At 39.5% G+C, this 18526-nt stretch overlaps 1 protein-coding gene across 1 annotated transcript in view; it reads left to right on the top strand.

Moving 5' to 3' along the window:
* CFAP47 (cilia and flagella associated protein 47) overlaps positions 1-18526 on the top strand; it is a 255076-nt gene that overhangs the window by 156302 nt on the left and 80248 nt on the right. Inside the window, exons 52-54 of the mRNA XM_063127690.1 lie at positions 6402-6580; positions 12151-12258; positions 14516-14627. Of these exons, the coding sequence (XP_062983760.1) occupies positions 6402-6580; positions 12151-12258; positions 14516-14627 (399 nt within the window). The remainder of the gene's footprint in view (positions 1-6401; positions 6581-12150; positions 12259-14515; positions 14628-18526) is intronic.

Here is an 18526-nt window from a genome sequence, read left to right as displayed (position 1 = left end):
GTCGGTTTTTTTAGTGTGTGATTTGTCAGCTACGGTAGAAGGTTGTTTCACCTGTTTAAAATACAAATCATGTCAACAACCAGAGCCATTAAATCAACATCCTGTTCCTCAAAGGGGCTACCAGAAGGTAGGAACTAACTTATTCATATGGCATTCCAAGAATTACTTAATGGTCACAGACTTTACTTTCTATATCCAGAAATATGCACATGGCAAAATGCCAGCAGTAAATCCGTAATTGCCACCCTGAAAGGGAACTTTGTCAGGCATGATATTCCAGATGAATTTTATTTATTTATTTTTATTTATTTATTACATTTTTATACCGCCCAGTAGCCGAAGCTCTCTGGGCGGTTCACAAAAATTAAAACCATCATAAAACAACCAACAGGTTAAAAACACAAATACAAAATACAGTATAAAAAGCACAACCAGGATTATTATTATTATTATTATTATTATTATTATTATTTATTTATTTATATTGCACCATTAATGTACATGGTGCTGTACAGAGTAAAACAGTAAATAGCAAGACCCTGCCGCATAGGCTTACATTCTAATAAAATCATAATAAAGCAATAAGGAGGGTAAGAGAATGCACCAAACAGGCAGTATAAAAGTCAGAACAATTCAAGTTTTAAAAGCTTTAGGAAAAAGAAAAGTTTTTAGCTGAGCTTTAAAAGCTGCGATTGAACTTGTAGTTCTCAAATGTTCTGGAAGAGCGTTCCAGGCGTAAGGGGCAGCCGAAGAAAATGGACGAAGCCGAGCAAGGGAAGTGGAGACCCTTGGGCAGGTGAGAAACATGATATCAGAGGAGCGAAGAGCACGAGCGGGGCAATAGTGTGAGATGAGAGAGGAAAGATAGGAAGGAGCTAGACAGTGAAAAGCTTTGTAGGTCAACAGGAGAAGTTTATATTGGATTCTGAAGGGAATTGGAAGCCAATGTAGAGATTTCAGAAGTGGAGTAACATGGTCAGAGCGGCGAGCCAAGAAGATGATCTTAGCAGCAGAGTGGTGAACGGAAACCAATGGACTGATGTGAGAAGAAGGAAGGCCAGTGAGAAGAAGGTTGCAGTAGTCCAACCGAGAAATAACCAATGCATGAACAAGAGTTTTGGCAGAAGAGACAGACAAAAATGATCGAATCCTGGCAATATTATACAGGAAAAAACGACAGGATTTAGCTACTGCCTCAATATGAAGAATAAAGGAGAGCGAGGAATCAAATATAAAGCCAAGACTACGAGCTTCCTTGACTGGAGTAAGTGTAACATTATTGACAGTAAGAGAGAATGAGAGATGAGGAGAAGGTTTAGGAGGAAAAACAAGCAATTCAGTCTTTGCCATATTAAGTTTCAAACGACGATGAAGCACCCAAGCTGAGATATCTGGAAGACATGCCAAGATACGATCATGAACAGCAGGAGAAAGTTTCGGAGATGAAAGATATAATTGTGTATCATCGGCATACAGATGATATTGGAGGCCATGAGATTGAATAAGATTACCCAAGGGCAACATGTATAAAGAAGGGCCAAGCACCGAGCCTTGCGGAACCCCTATTGAAAGGGGAAAAGAAGAAGACGAGCTGCCGTTAGCCAAGGATAAAACCATGCAGCAAACTTGATATAAGGTTAAAATACAGAGTTAGAACAGTAAAATTTAAATTTAAGTTAAAATTAAGTGTTAAAATACTGAGTGAATAAAAAGGTCTTCAGCTGGCGATGAAAGGAGTACAGTGTAGGCGCCAGGCGGACCTCTCTGGGGAGCTCATTCCACAACCGGGGTGCCACAGCGGTTCAGTGACTTCAGTGACTGCGCTCTGTAGTACCCATGTGCTGAATTCAGGCAGTTTGCCAAAGACTGGGATTTTCAACACATTACATCTAGCCCTCACTATCTTCATTCAAATGGACTTATAGACATGTCTGTCCAGACTTACAAATCTGATGAAGAAAGCCTTTAATAGTGGTGGTGGTGATTTGTACAATCCCCTGTTGGTTTACAGGAGCACTCCAATGGTAAATGGTTGGTCTCCTGGGATGGCACTTTAGCGCTTATTTGCCTGTAACTGATTATTTATTACAAACTTAACGACAATGACAGTTCCCAGAAGGATCAAGGAAATTCAGAAGTGAAACAAAAATACTATTTTGAAAAAGACAGCCCATGCTATTCCAGGAACTTAAACCAAGAGGCAAGGTTTGCCCAAGAAATTATTCTATAAGTACTTAAGTCCAAAATGTTATTCTTGTAGAATAGCCATATCCAAGACCTTATATAATGCAAATGGTTATTGGAAACTAATTGTACCATAATTGAAATAATCTAAGATCCAACTTAGAATGTTCCTCAGAAGTGATAGGAGGAACTGACTTCAGCTGCAATCAATCTACAAATAATTTATCCTCTAAAGAGGAATATGATCATCAAGAGCAGGGCCCACTAGATTCCTATGATGAACAAAGCTGTTCTGCCGGGAAGATAAAACCTCCAGAATGACTTAAAGAATATGATAGTGAAATTAACTGGTAAAGATATTTCTATTTCTGTGGATAACTCAGTTGGTACAGTAATTTCAACTTGGATGTATTTTATTTTGTTATCATTTAATAATTAAGGGGGAAGACGTAATGATAGAGTTTACAATTTATTGACACCCTCTTAGTTTTAAGGAGTTGGTAATTTGAGGGATTGCCCTAAAGTCTCATGGTTTGTGTAGTTCCAGAAGCCTGTAGTTAAGGTTCAGGAAATTCTTAGATGCTCCTTTAAAAAAAAGTTATATTTTAAGTTATTCCTCATTCTTTTAGTCTGTTTTAAATGCAGAAACAGTACAAGGCCCTGTGGCAGTTTACAAAAGAAAGTTTGTAATTTAAAACTGGAAGTCAATCTCTCTCTCTCTTTCTCTCTCTCTCACACACACACACACGGCTGTGAAATTGCAAATAGCAGCCAATGGATTTTTGGTGTGAAATTGGCGTAAGTCCCAGATCCAGATCATGAACATATTTCAGATTGGGAGCTCCACATAGCTGCTTTTTCTTCAAAATCAAAGGAGCACTGAATTTCTTAAGTTAAACATGCATTTTGTGAAGAAGGACTTCCTTTTATCTATTCTTGTAATTAATTAGCAATGGAATTAGGATAGGGAAAAGAACATAGGGATATCTAGTAACATAGTGTTGAGAGCAGGGGTGGGCAACTTGCAAGCCTCTGGAGATCTTGGCCTACGCTTCCCATCACCCCAAGCAGCATAGCCAATGGTAAGGGATTATGGGAGTTGTAAACTCTCAAATCTAGAGGAAGCTATCAAGGCGAAATCGGCTTTTTTCTGAGAATGTGCAACCTGTCAGTTGTGGCAAATATCTCCAACAGTCTATTTGACACAGTTTGTTTACTGTGAAATAGCCACATTGTGTTGGTTTACTTTTGTTGGGGGCATCTGCATGACATTGTGATCAAAACATCCTCTTCTTGTGTTTTCCCTGTTTAGTTTCAGCCCCTCAGGATTCAAAAAATCAATTTTCTTTTAACCACAGTGGAACAGCTGCACAATTTCACCAGGTCTTCGTGACCCACTGTGCTGATATATAAAATAACTTTTCTAGCTGTTCATGACCTGTATTGACTGCTGTAGCTGTTTCCTGCTTTATGTTTCTCCTCTATAGGACCCAACTCTATCACTTTAAACTTTCTCTTTCCAAATTCATTTATTTTCTCCCTCCCTGTCCCACCATTTTATTTGGGATCATCATTATTACAGGTATGGCAAGGTGAGAGGAAGAATTTAGCTCTTTTCTGCCACACCATGGGCACAATGAAAATTGTCCATCCCCTACAATATTTGGGGCTGGGGGATGGGTGACTTGGCCTGGCTAAAGAATGTTACTTAGATTTTAGAAGTTCTAGAAGAAGAGTTGCTATTCCACTTGCAGATTACTGCAGAACAGCAATGATTGGGTGCTGATAAATTATCCATATCTGGAAGCACTCTGTGTCTCATTAGTATGGGATACCTTGCTGGGAGTCCAGGGCTGGATAAGACACTTTCCACACTGTGGACAAATTGGTAAAACCTGGGCCTAACATTGCCATTAAATTCTGTCTAAATATTTTAAAGTTAATTTGGTGGGGACCTGCTTTGGAGAAACATTAAGAGGAATTTTGAGGGAAGCGAAAGAGTTTTAGAAAGACCTTCAGAATTTCCCGTGGGGTTGCCTTCTTGGGTTAGACTCTTTCAAACCTTTACTTCTATCATGGAGCTAGCAGAAAATGCCATGTAAAAGCACTGCAAGTCTTTGACTCTGGTTCTTCAGTAAGACTTGTTGACTTCTGATTCTAGAACAGGCATCATGCTATTGTTGCTGAATGAGTTTAAACCTATAGCCTGAAAGCAATCCCAGCAATTTATATAAAAAGAATATTATACTAGATGCTAGCAGATGTTTAGACTGTTGCCAAGCACCTAGTTAATAAACCAGTATTTCTTTAAAAATAATAATGAAGTGTTCCTAAATCCGCAGTTTAAACTACCTTTATGAGGCTTCGTTTTAAAGCCCCTTAGTGGTAAACTGGTAAAGGGACCCTACCATTTATTTACAGAAGTGAAACGATTAATCTGAGCTTTAAAGTATTTTATAAGAAACTTAAAATGTGTTTTACTGATGCGAACCAATGAATGATTTAGACAGATACGACTCCACCATCTTTATGCATATTTAATTCAAAGCACTACATTCTATAAATGCAAGGAGTATTGTGAAAGGTAGTAGGCAAAGATATACCACACTGTTTGTGATCCAATATATTTTGTTTGTAAACTTTATTACTGTTATCTTTCCCATTTATTTATACCACCTGCCCTTTTCATTATGCCATACATAAGTAAAATGGCCCACAATTGCCATAAAGCCAACATTCACTCTATTACTGTTATTATAATGTTGCGTTTGTTTATGACAACACTTCGCTGAAGGGATTGTACGTTCCCTTGGAAATGTCTATTTTAAAAGCAGATATGACGTAATCACGTTTTTCTCTTTGTTATTGCAAATAAGCAATAAAAGTGCCAGCATGCAAATAAGCAATAACAAAGAGGGCTGAGAGTATAATTTGAAGAGTAGTTATACTGTGTGAAATAAAATCCTGGATTTGCCTACAGGTTGTATTATTATCCAATGGTGGCTGTTTTTGACATTATGTGGTGGCAAATCCACATGGCCAGTAGTTTTTACTGGTTTTATTATTTTGTGATTTATCAGCTTCTTTGAGGCTTATACAAAGACAGGATGTAAATCCCTAAAGAAATACATTAATAAATCCTGGGTCCCTGATAGGTATTTTTCCTGTACTTGTTTGCAAATGTTTTTCTACGTACCAGATTTTCTCCGGGTGTAAAGTAGATGTATGGAAGGTCTTCAGTACTACCTCTCAAAACTTTACATAGCTGCTCTCAGCATGAAAGGTAAGGGTGGGATGACCCTGATCCTTGTATTGCTATGTGCTTTTGCCATGCTGGCACTTTTACATAATGAACTGCCTCAGCAGCCAGTGGTGGGTAATCCTGATACACAAATTATCCTGTAATCACCTTTGCTGTCTGTGATTTAAATTTGCAGATTTAAATACATAGCAGTAAGGGCCCATCTTAAACTCCCCTGTATTCTCATGACAAAAGGGAGGTTTATGAACATTTTACACACCATCATCATTACCATGTGATTTATAGTTTTTAATTCTCCTGTGCTCAGTCTGCTCAACTAGGAGGAATTAAAACTCTGGGTATCAATAAACTCAGAAAGAGGAAGGAAACTGGTGGCAGGCAAGCCTAGGGACAGCAGAAGGGTAGAACTTGCATTCGGATTGAGCCGGGTCTAACTAGGATTTCAAAGAATTCTCAAAGTGACCATGAGCGCAGAAAGACCGGGCTTTTTCTGAATCAAGGGGTGTTTTTTATGTGTAAGTCTAGATGAGCCATCAATGTCTGGATGAGAATTTTTCACAATGTACAAACCCATTATCTCATTGTAAAGCAAATCATGTTTGTGATCTTGCAAAATTTCACATACTCCCTTCCCGTGCCAAGTTTGTCCTAGTGGTGCATTAAAGTGAATTTGATTTTATATTGGTATGAGGTCCTGCTTTGGATTTCTGAGTTCAGACTGGTGGCTGCATAACCATGGTTTAAACACACTCTCTAACCATTTACTGGGTTAGTGGCCTAACCATGGCTTAGTGTGTTGTCTGAACAGGCCCATAATTATGATGATGCATTTAGCAAGGGGATCTTACAATATGGCTGTATAGCACTTGACAGCTGTTTCAAGTAACTGTTAATTTCTTGACATCTTTGGTAAAGACCAAATAGTCTTTCTTTTTTTCTTTCTTTCTTTTTCTAGGATACAGTTACCATTGGAATTCCTATAACTAATCCTACAGTTGACAGCCTGCCATTGGATGTGGTGCTAATAGATGCTGCTACTCTTAGCGGTGAAAAAAAGCTTCTTCTTGAACCCAAAGAAACGTTGCACTATGAAGTAAAGTACTCTCCAGCTGTTACTGGCAAAACAAATGGAAGGTTAGCTCTATTGTTGTAGCTGCTAGAGTAAATAGTTTTACTAGATCTAACACTAATTGTCATTTTAGCAATATTTTTATTGGCTTTATTCAACTTTTTACCATGAAACATTGTTTTCATAATGCCAACACTTGTACAATTGACTTATGCATGAATGGTTTTAGTCACTTTCATTAGTCAGTGATTTTTTCCAGGTTGTCCCACTCAGTATTAAAATATCTAACATTTTTTCAGATAGGAATTTCAGACGGCTAACTAATTTATTGTCCAATTGTTATTTACTATAAATGACACGATTCAAGACTTTCATTTCAAGATTTCTATGAACTAAAATTAAGCTATAATGTAATGAATATGGAGAGCATTTAGATTAATGATGTCTAATCACAATTGAAAGCAAAGCAAGTGTGCAATAACATTGTTGACCTTTTGATCTTGGCTTCAAGTGTTGCAATGCATTTTCAAAGCTGGACTAGTCAAGGCAGACCACTGGATTCTGCCATACTCTGAGTCAGCTCATTATTGGTTACTCAGTTAAAACTATATCTAATAGGAAATCATGGCAAAGAGGAGACCAGCCTGACCCTAGCCATTGAAAAGAGAAGGCACAACTGTAAGAATATTGCTTCCTCCCCTTCCTAACAGGAAGAACACTTTGCTCCAATTGTCAGTAGCCCTGGGTCTGCAGAGGTGAAAGGATGCACACTCTGGCCTAGACCACCAAACAGGGGATTAAGGTCCACCAGCCAGTGAAAGTGCAGTGAAACTGCATCCAGTGAAAGTGCAGCTGCTCCTACACTTGTTTTCATCAACCCCCCCCCCCCGGCCTTTTTCCTTTTGTAAATGTCTGTTAGATTGTAAGCCTGCAGGCACAGACCGTCTTATCTTTTACTATTTTGAAAAATTTAAGCACTGTAGAAGTATTAAATCGTCATCATCTATTCTAGATTGTTCCCATCGAATACACTGGCATATTTTTTTTGCAAACATGGGAAACAGCTTACCTGTCCTTAATTAGTAGGCTTAATCAATCTAAAACTTTCCTTACTGATATTACCAGGAGCAGTTTATTTTGAGAGATACTATTCAGATTGTTCATTCTTGTTTTCACTGTTAAAGAGCATCACACACATCTGGTTTTGGGATTATAGTTTCAGATAAATAATGGCTCATAACACGGCTGCGGAATTTGTAGTGAGAGGCACTTATCACTTCTGCAAGTGAATAACAATGTGATTTACTTATTATTATTATTATTTATTTATTTATATAGCACCATTAATGTACATGGTGCTGTACAGAGTAAAACAATAAATAGCAAGACCCTGCCGCATAGGCTTACATTCTAATAAAATCATAATAAAGCAATAAGGAGGGTAAGAGAGATACTTGCAGTATTGGACTATTTTAGGCCTGAGTTCTTCCCCCCCCCCTTTTTTCTTTTAAATGAAAACAAAAGACTTTGAGAATTTCAAGGTAGGGAATACTTATTTTGGCAGACCTATGCACTTGTTTGTTGGATATTTGTGATTAGGAAATGTGCCAGTAGATTGAAATGTGGAAAGCTGGTTGTTTTCTGCCATGTTACAACTTGAAATCTCCTCTAATGCATTTCAGTTTCAGACAGTCACCTATAATAATAAAAGAAGATGTGTACCTGTCTCTCAGTCCGACAGCACCATAGTGCCAGGACTGTGAAACTTGGCATGCATACTAAGGGGTCCATGGGGAGGTTCCTTAATATGCATGCAATAACCTTGTGTTTATTTTGTTTTTAAAACACATCAATTAGTTTTAATTAATTTAAATATGTCCATGTAGTTGAAAACTGCCATAACATTTTCCGTCACTAGGGGCATACTTCCCTAACCAGCACATAGCTTTGCAGTCCATACAGTTTGAAGGCATAGGAGATTAGTAGGCCAAGAGACATAGTTATATGCCTGCCTTCCCCCTTCCCTCTGCTATGGGAAAACTCCCCTCAGCAGAATGGAGTGGACAGACCCCCTCTCTTAAGAAGCTACAAGGGTGGACCATGGTAGCACCTGTGTCCAGGGGGCCCAACAAGCCCTCCTTTAGTCAGGTGGAGTGGGAATGGTATGTCCAATTCTGGCAGCTGCATAAGTTTGCTTGAAGGCTTCGTTCTGTCAAACAAAGGGCTATTCCAACCTGTGTGAAGCTGGTTCTATTTGCTAGTGAGGGAATAAAATAGGATTCTTGCCCCCCCTTTTTTTTACCCCATTTCTTCTTGCCGTGAGCCATTCCACCTCCTACGCTAGCAGTTGAGTGAACAAATTGCAAAATGCATTTGTGATGGGTTCTTCCATCGCTCATAACCTTCATAAATGGCCCAGCCACTACAGGCCACTATGGAGACTTCCTAGGACCCTTATGTGACTTTGGAGGAAGAGTGGTTTCAAGTACAACAAATAATCTAGGCAAATACTTAGTATAGAAGATTATAGAATTTCTCATTCCTGGAAAAAAACATGTACCCAATTTAAGCAAGAATGAGGACATAGTCTGGGGGGGAAAGAAGAATTCACTAATTCTTAAACACAACAGCCCTGAAGAAAAAGATGTTAGTATAATAGCAGCATCTTGGTATCGTTTACTTTTGCTATCTTGTTCATTTAGGACTTGCTAGCAGGACTAAACCATGAGCTAAGGCTCTAGAACCATGAGCTAAGGCCAGAGCCAGTTTGTTTATTTATTTATTTCATTGCATGTTTATGTTGCCCAATAGCTGAAGTGCTCTGGGCAGTTCACAGTTAAAACCATAAAATACAAAATGACAAGTCAAATATACAACTCCATGGTATTTTTCTCCCTCCCTCAAAATACTAGAACCTGGGGTCATCCCATGAAGCTGATTGGTGGGAGATCCAAGGCAAATAAAAGGAAGTCCTTCTTCACACAGCGCATAGTTAAATGATGGAACTCGCTACCACGAGATGCAGTGATGGCCACCAATTTGGATGGCTTTAAAAGGGGGTTGGATAAATTCCTGGAGGTGAAGGCTATCAATGGGTACTAGCCCTGATGGTTGTGTGCTACCTCCAGTATTAAAGGCAGTAAGCCTGTGTGCACCAGTTGCTGGGGAACATGGGTGGGAGGGTGCTATTGCAGCATGTCCTGCCTTGTTAGTCCCTGGCCGATGGCTGGTTGGCCACTGTATGAACACAGTGCTGGACTAGATGGACCCTTGGTCTGATCCAGCAGGGCTCTTCTTATGTTCTTAAAACTTCTAAGTTTAAAAGTACTATGTAAAACCAAAGTAAAATGCAGCAGCAGTTATAGCCCAGGGTAAGCCTGTGTGAAAAGGTGTGTTTCCAGGAGGCTTTTAAAAAAAAAATCTGTTTCCTGAACTGCATGAAGTTTTTTTCCCCAGAGGGTGGGTGCCACTACAGAGAAGGCTTGTCTTAAGGTTCTTCATGGCGATATTCCGTTCATTTTGGAATGACCAACAACACCTCCTCTAAAGATCTTAAATATAAGGGAAGGCGGTCTGCTAGGTATCCTGGTCCCAAGTTGTTTAGGGCTTTATATGATAATAATATAATCTCATACGTGCAGTTCTTTTAATACAGGTGTTATATGGGCATAGCTAGGAGTCTCAATGAGCACCCTGCCTGCTGCATTCTGCACTGCCTGCACTTTTTGAACTATGCAGATTTGTAGCCCCAAAGAGAGCACATTGCAGTAGTCTAATCATGAGGTTACCACTGCATGGATCACCTGGGCCAGGCTATCCCTGCCCAGGAATGGGCAGAGTTGGTGTAGCAACTGCAGTTGGTAATGGGCTCTCTGGGCCACCAAGGATACCTGAGCTGCCAGTGACAAAGATGGATCAGGAGCACTCCCAAACTATGAACCTGCTTTTTCAGAGGGAATGCAACCCCATCCAGAACAGGCAAATACTCCAATTCCTGGACCTGGAAACCATTAACCCATAGGGGCTCTGTCTTACTGGGATTCCATTTCAGTTTATTAGCCCTCATCCAAGCCATAACAGCATCCAGCCACCAGTTCAGAACATGCAAGGCCTCTTCTGATTCAGATGTCACAGAAAAATAGAACTGGGTGTCATCAGCTTCACCCAATGATATTCTCTAGAATCAACCCTGCAGGTAAAAGTCGAACAACTGTAGAACAGTGCCTCCAACTCCCAATTCACAGAGGCAGTCCAGGAGGATACCGTGTTCAACGGCATCAAAAGCCACTGATAGATCGAGTAGAAGTCTCATCCCCCCTGTCCCATTCCTGAAAAAGGTCTTCCATTAGGGCAACCAAAGCCAATTCTGTCTCAAAACCGGGACTGAATCCAGTCTAGAATAGATCCAGATAATCAGTTTCATCCAAGAGTGTCTGTAGTTGAAATGCCACCATTATTTTAAGCACCTTACTCAAGAAAAAGGTGTTTGCAACCAGACAATGGTTAGCATAGATCTCTGGATCAAGGGAGGGTTTTTATCAGGAGTGGTCGCCCCACTACCTCCTTCAAGGGAGTAAGGACCATCCCATCATGATCCGTTTACCACTCCCCTGGTCAGCCTCCCACGGCTAGCTCGAATAAGCCGTGATGGACAAGGGTCGAGAGAGCATGTGGTGGCTTGAACAGATGCAACCATCTTTTCCACATTCCCAGGCTCCAGGAGTGAAGCCCAAAACAAATCAACATAGAATAGAATAGAATATTTATTTCTTACCTGCCTCTCCCTCTGTATCGAGGTGGGGAACAATATTAAATACAAAATCACAATAAAATGCATAAAACTGGTTAATAGAATAGAAAGAAATCCCCAAGCACATTCAACAGACCTTGCAGAATTATATCCCAAAGTAAGCCAGGAGCAGAACACCATGCACTCAGTTTGATAACAGTTCTAGATCACCAAACAGACAGACATGCAAGGGAGGATGGTGGTCAAACAGGGTGGACATACAGGCAGGGTTCAATAGGCAGGTAGGGATGGAGCAGCAGACAAAAAACGTTCATTCTGGACTCTAAGCAACAGCTTGAGTGCTGAGGCAGCTTTGATTCAGCCTGCCTGGATTTCTAGGGACTAATCCACATAAAGGTCCAGAGGAGAAAAGGCTACAGTATTATGCTGTCTAATCTTAGGATATTTATACTATGAGAAGGGGCTAAAAAGAACATGGCTTGATAGGGACAGTGTTCTCTTTCTATTGGATACTTAGCATGGGATATTTTAAGGTAGTCCTCAAAAATCTAGTGAAAATAATGAATTTAATTGAAACATTCTTTATTTATTTTATTTATTTCTTTATTTGTTTTATTACATTTATATACCGCCCCACGGCTGAAGCTCTCTGGGCGGTTTACAACAATTAAAAATGGTAAACATTAAAAGTATACAAAATTTAAAAACCATCAAAAACATAAAAAACAGTTTAAAAACAACAGTATCCATTTAAAAACAGCAATTCTGGGGTCTATTAAAAACAAACTTAACGTTGTTAAATGCTGTTAAAATGCCTGGGAGAAAAGAAAAGTCATCACTGTGGTGTGTATAGCAAAGTCTTCTTCTTTATACCTCTCATTTTAGTGTTATATTCCTGTCAGAGAAGCTTGGAGAATTTTGGTATGCACTAAAACTGAATGCAATGAAACCTCATCCAACCAGATTGCCTGAAGTAGAGTGTGAGCTCGGAAAGTAAGTATAGCAGGGGTGGGCAAGGTGGTGTCTGTGGGTATCAGTGCACCCACCAAGTGTCCCTAACCCCTCTTACTATTTTGTTCAACCAACAAAATGTCTTACTGGCAGCTGGGATCACTTCAAAGAAGTCCCTAGCTTCTCCCATCTTGTTTTCCAATGAAGGTCTGAAGGCTATGTGTGGGGGCTCCTCTGAGACATTCTTAGGAAATAAAGGTGGCAAGTGGCCACAGAACGATGCTTTCACCTGCAGTGCACCCATTTCTCAAATCGCCAAATGTGCCCACGTACCCAAAAATGTTGCCGACTCCTGAAGTATAGGATTGTTCCTTGCTTTAGTTCATGTCAGATGTTCAAATAATAGTACAATATACATTAGTGTACAATATATGATAATGTACTATGTAACGTACATAGTACATTTTCATATATTGTACTACTATTATAGTGTTGTTTCATTTTTGTATTTAAGAGGAGAGGATTTTGAATGTGACTGCAAGAGAAATGGGTGGTTGTAGCTACTGAGACCACTAACCTAGCTTAGTTGTTGGCATAATTGAGGAGCAGTCTTGCCAGCCAATCCTGAGCAAAGGATTATTTAGCTGTCCATCCAAGAAAATTTGGGATAATGTGTGAGCTAATTTAAAGCAGCATACTAGGTCAGGACTAATCCCTCAATCATTTTACTCAGTTGAAACTATATTCCGACAAGTTACAAGAGGAAAGACTCTTTGGAAATCCCACTTCAGCAATTGCAGTGCTCAGTCTCTATTCATTTTAGAAAGACTTACTTGGCATCTCCTTGAACATTCCACTGAAATGAAGGAAGATTGCCTAGGAACTCTCTGCTATGAATACACCATATATAAGAACATAGCTGAAGTATTTTAGGGTGGCAGAATGGGTCTCAGGTATTTTCCATTATCCCTCCATAAGGACAAAGGATTGCTGTTGCTTCAAAAATGCGGTCAGTAACTTTTGCTCTGAGTAGTCCTGTTCACATGTTGAAGTTTGCAACTCTCAACATTTTTACGAATTCTTCAATCATATCTGGGGGATAGAGGAGCAGAAATCACATGGTCCGTGTATTTTCCTTCAAGAACAGCTGCACTATTCTTTTATGGTAAACTGGTGGAGTTAAGGAGACTGCAGTAAGCTTCCTGCTTCCTTCTTCTCCTCTGGCAATAATTCAAGCATATTGTTTCTCAAAATGAGGTCTTGGCAAAGCCTGTGAGGATGAGGAGGCATCAGGAACAGGATTGTGCAGTCTCACAATCATGTTTTTCTCTCTCATCTTGTATCTGCTTTCTATATGCCCTGGTGTTATGCCCAGCCTGGTTTTAAATGGAAAGCATAGAACGGTCGTCTAGTTTCTATGCTCAAGGTTACAAGATGATCAAGAAGAATTGCAGTTCCATGGCAGTAAATCAAATGCTATTGGAGCAGTTAGTTAATTACAAGTTTCTCTTGGAAGTTACTTTGAAGGGAAATACATATACCATCGTTTATAACTTGCTTAGTGTTAATTTTTGTCCAGTTTGCTGAGGGTAAACTCTGCAACTTTTATGGACAATTTTGTATATGTATATGCATATATGTTTGTGTGTGTGTATGTGTGTGTGTGTACATGCACACACACATATAAAATGTGTATAACTCTTTTTCTGCTATCAAATATTTTGTTTTAACAGTTACGTAATTGATACATAGCTAGAATGATCTGTATAATGTTTAGTCTCAGAAAATAGAGCTCTTGATCATAAATCCATCAGGCTTCAATTCAGAAATAATGGAGTACTGAAGCTGCAATATTTTATATTGTTCAACATTTAAAATTGTTGCATGAATTCTATTCAGTGCCTATTAATGATATTTAAATATTAATGCCGCAATAGCTTGAGGAGAGGCAATTAATTGGTAGAGTACATGGTTTGTCTCTTTAAGGTCCCAGTCAACCCATGATAACAAGTTAAAAGATTTCAGATAGCAAGTAGTGTTCTGTACAGCACCATGAAAATTGATGGAGCTATATAAATAAATATTATTAATAATAATAATAAAGGTAGTGGGAAATATTTGCTAAAGATCTGAGAGAACCAATACTAGTAAGGATAAAACTTCAGTTATCTACAGTGACCATTGACAAACCATCTCCTTTCCAAATAAGCAAAACCTATCGTAGTAAAATACTTGATAGAATTAATCCATTATGTTATAATGATTTAGTATCATGGTGTTGTTGTTTACTTTATTATAGATGGGTTCATCTGTACATCCCTCTGGTTAATCCAACATATGAAATTCTGGAACTGAAATCTCTGAACACCAATTCAGCCCATTTTTCAATGGAGATCGACCTCAAAACCCATGTAAGTTCTACTGAAGAACGATTTTGTTTTATTGTAATATGAGAGAGTGCCCTTCAGGAATATGTTGCCAAAATTTTCTGTTTTAGTGATTTTATGTGATTTTTTAAAAACCAAAACAAAAAACAACCCTTTATACTTCAGTTGAATAGAGTATAATGAGGAGATTTGAGACTGAATTCAATAAACAGCCATCTAGACAGAACTTTGTAATCTGACGTTGGGAAAGCACGCAGTAGGCAGTGACTTTGAATACTCAAATAAACATAGAAGTTGGAAAGAAGTCAATTTATCTCAGTGGATCATGGATAATAACAACTACAATCTTTGAAAAAGATGTGAAAAAATGATGCAAAATGAATCTGAATGTGCAGGATTGTAGAACTCTCTTGGCAACAGAGTATGGAGTGAATAGAGAAGAAGAAGATGAATCCAGAGATAATAAAAAACTAGGAGGTTTTAATCCCAGAAGGAAGGGGTTTTGACTACTTTAGGACATTTTAAAACAAACCTCCAGTTTTGTCACCATAATGGGGGTTATGGGTAGTTATTGCCTATTTGTGGAGAGATGCTTTTCCATATGGAGACTAAGAATATGATAAATAGCCTTAGAGTTATTTTTCTGTGTAGATCCAAGCAAAGATAGCTACTATTGGTAAGAGCACAGTGGGATTTCTGAATAAAGAAAACACCAATCATAACAGTTGAATTGAGTTTGTCATTGAAGATCTTACTTGTTTGTCATTCAAAATTTGATGGATTGAACCCAATTTCAGGTGTCTTGTTGCTATTTCAATGGGATCCAACCAGCTTAAAAAAAAATGAAAATACCACTACGAAGTCCAACAGCTTTTAGAAACAATTGGGTTAGAAAACTTTCAGACTAAATATAGATGAATTATATTTTACTGTTTGTTTCTGCATATTGTACCATGAATAATGATCTTATAATGAACTGGACAAGCTGAATGCAAGGAGGTAATCTTTTTCTTCCTGGACAGTTCATGATCTATAGAAGTCAAAAATCATTATCATTAACACTAATCCATCTGTGGACTAATGATCTGACCATAATTTGGATGGACCTGTTAGAGCTCTTCCAGAATCTTCCTAAAGTAAATAATACTTTATAGGCTTGACTCAGGCTTGACTATTTGTACAAATACTGATTTGTGAAATGCTGGGCTGCTGAAAGCAGTCAGTATTTGCTTATTTGTTTAATATACTTTAGATTGAAAATGCTGAAAATAGTAAATGAACACTGTCTTGTTTGCTCAGTTTGATGTTGTATGGTTGTGAAATATTAAGAACTTCATAGGGAAATTAGAAGTGTTTGTTTATTTTAATTTCTAAAAGGCAATAAAATTTTTCAAGGGGGGCAGAAGATGGAGGAAACTAGAGTTCCTTTGAGCATAACTCTGTTCACAGGACATTCCCACAAAATAGCAGTAGGGAGGTGGTTTTGCCGATTACTCCGTCCCTCTGCAGGTCTTCATATCCCCTGAAAAGCTGCTTTGGCAGGTGGGGGACACTCAAAGCACTGCAAGAGATGACAAGGGGACTCCAGGGGGAACAGCTAGAGGAGAACTACATGTTGTGGAAAATATGGGACTGCTCCCAAAAGTATCCCACATCTAGTTCTCTCCAAAACATTTAGGCCCTTTCTACACCTAAGGATTATCCCAGGAAAATGGAGGGGTCGTCCCTGCTTGCTCCCAGGATCCCCTGTGTGTCATTTCGATGCACAGGGATGATCCCGGGACAATCCAGGGATAAATGGCTGGTGTAGACATGCCCCTAGTGAAACTATCTCATGTGATGTTGTCATGCTTAGAGCTTCCCCGCCACCAGCAGTGGGGGCCAATGAAGCCCACAGAGGGGTAGATGGGTTAGTTTGTTATAGTAAAACCAAATAGAGTCTTGAAGCACCTTAAAGCCAAACAGATATTGTGTTACAAACTTCCTTGGACTTGATCTGATGAAATGAGCTCTAGTTAACAAAAACCCATGCTACAATAAATATATTAGGGCAGTATCCAATAGGGCTCTTCTGCACATGGCCACCACCTCTGGCTCCAGTTTGTGCGAGGTCTGCCCTCCCAATCTTGGTCTGCAAGTGGCACCGACCACACAGAAATGGAAATGTTAATTTCTGGAAGGGCCAAGTTGCACCCCTTCCAGAGACAAGCTTTTCCTCTCATTTCAGTGCTTATTCCTGGAAGGACTACGTTGCTGCCACAAGTGGTAGGGGGCACTTGCGGACCAAGACCAGCAGGCCTGTCCATGCATAGAAGAGCTCTATTGGGTACTGCCCGTAGTCTTTAGGATGCATCAAGACATTTCATTGTTATTATGCAGCCAGTTTCACTAGATCTTTTGGGAGTGAGGGGAGTACTAGATATGGGATGGTATGTTGGTGACAGGTCACCGCCTTTTGTAATGTCTAATTCCCCTCAGTGTGTCCAGGATTATTCATAGACAACTATCTCAGTCAGACTGCCTATATAATTCTCCACCTTGATCCACAGGGAGAGGTGGGTAATAAATAATAATAATAATAATAATAATAATAATAATAATAATAATAATAATAATAATAATAAGGTTTAGAGAGGTTTTAACTCTGATTTAAGATTGTGAGGGGAAGAGATTGGCAAGCAGCTACAATGAGATCATACTAGAAACAATATGACTAATCTCATCCAGTTTGTACTAGTCCTTGTTTCCTTGTGGTGGATGGGCTGCTGCTGAAATGCACCCTAAGTATCTCCCTTCCCATCCAGTGGATGTCTTAGGTCAGTGGTAAACAGATGCTTTTCAAACAGAAAGTACCAGGTTCATTTATTAGCATCTCAAGTGAAAAAGAAATTTCAGGTAGAAAATCAGGAAAAGACCTCTGCCTGACACACAGCTACCTATTAGTTGCCATGTTTCCTGAGTCTGAGCCTCGCAGGTTCAAGAGTCCAAGCATTTCAGGGTGGTCAGCATAAACAGGGCAAGGTCTCATCAGTCCAAGGTACTAAGGCAACACAGTAGACAAGGGGCAGGCAGGAGGAGAGTCAGCCTTCATTCTAGAAGTACTCACACCAGGATTAAGTCAATGTCAGAGAACCTGGATTCAGGAAAATCTGGTCAACATTGCTTCCAGCTATTCTCTCAGCCCTGCACTGCTGCTTTTATGCAGAGGATGTCAGCTGTTAGTGTCTGCAGCTGAAAAGGTCCTCACTGTGAGCAAGTCTTCTATGTGTGAGTAGACCTTTTCTCACAAGGAGACCTCCGGTTTAGTCTAGCATTTCTTTTGAGTTCCTGTCTTTTCAGGCAGCATTTCTCCTGAGGGCTTCAGGGTCTTTCTGCAGAGCACTTCTCCTCCACAGGTGATGTCTTTATGGTAGTCACCCCTGAGGGCCCGGGTTCCTCCTGGTCCTCTAGCAGATCCTGAACATTGCTGGTGGTGGATGGTTCCTGGTCCTGCAGTTTTATCTCTGAGGAGGAGTCTTCCAATAGGGCCATGCCATTAGTAAACAGTACTGGAATAGAAGAAGCATGGTCTGATTTAGTGGAGGACAACTCTTAGACTATTTGATTTGGGCTACTGGGTCAGACATCCCAACCAACAGGCTTTCTAGGAATGGTCTACAGACATTCAGGCCCAGTGCAGGGAAATTTGAAGTATGGACCTGTGAGTCTCTATTAATTGTCAGACAATTATTTTTTATTTGGGCCTGAGTGGTTCTATTCATTGTCAGACAAAACAAACTCCACTGCCAAGAGCATTTACTGTCGACATAGATAAAGCCTGTATGGTTATTGAATTTTGTGGCCTTTTATGAATGTGTTATTGATGCTCAATCAGTGGCAGATAGCTTCTGCATATTGTTCCCATAATAATGTTGTACAGTTAC

The sequence above is a fragment of the Elgaria multicarinata genome, chromosome 5, assembly GCF_023053635.1.
Source record: "Elgaria multicarinata webbii isolate HBS135686 ecotype San Diego chromosome 5, rElgMul1.1.pri, whole genome shotgun sequence".
Taxonomy (NCBI): domain Eukaryota; kingdom Metazoa; phylum Chordata; class Lepidosauria; order Squamata; family Anguidae; genus Elgaria; species Elgaria multicarinata.
The sequence above is the reverse complement of the archived record's forward strand: the minus strand, read 5'-3'. Positions and strand labels throughout refer to the sequence as shown.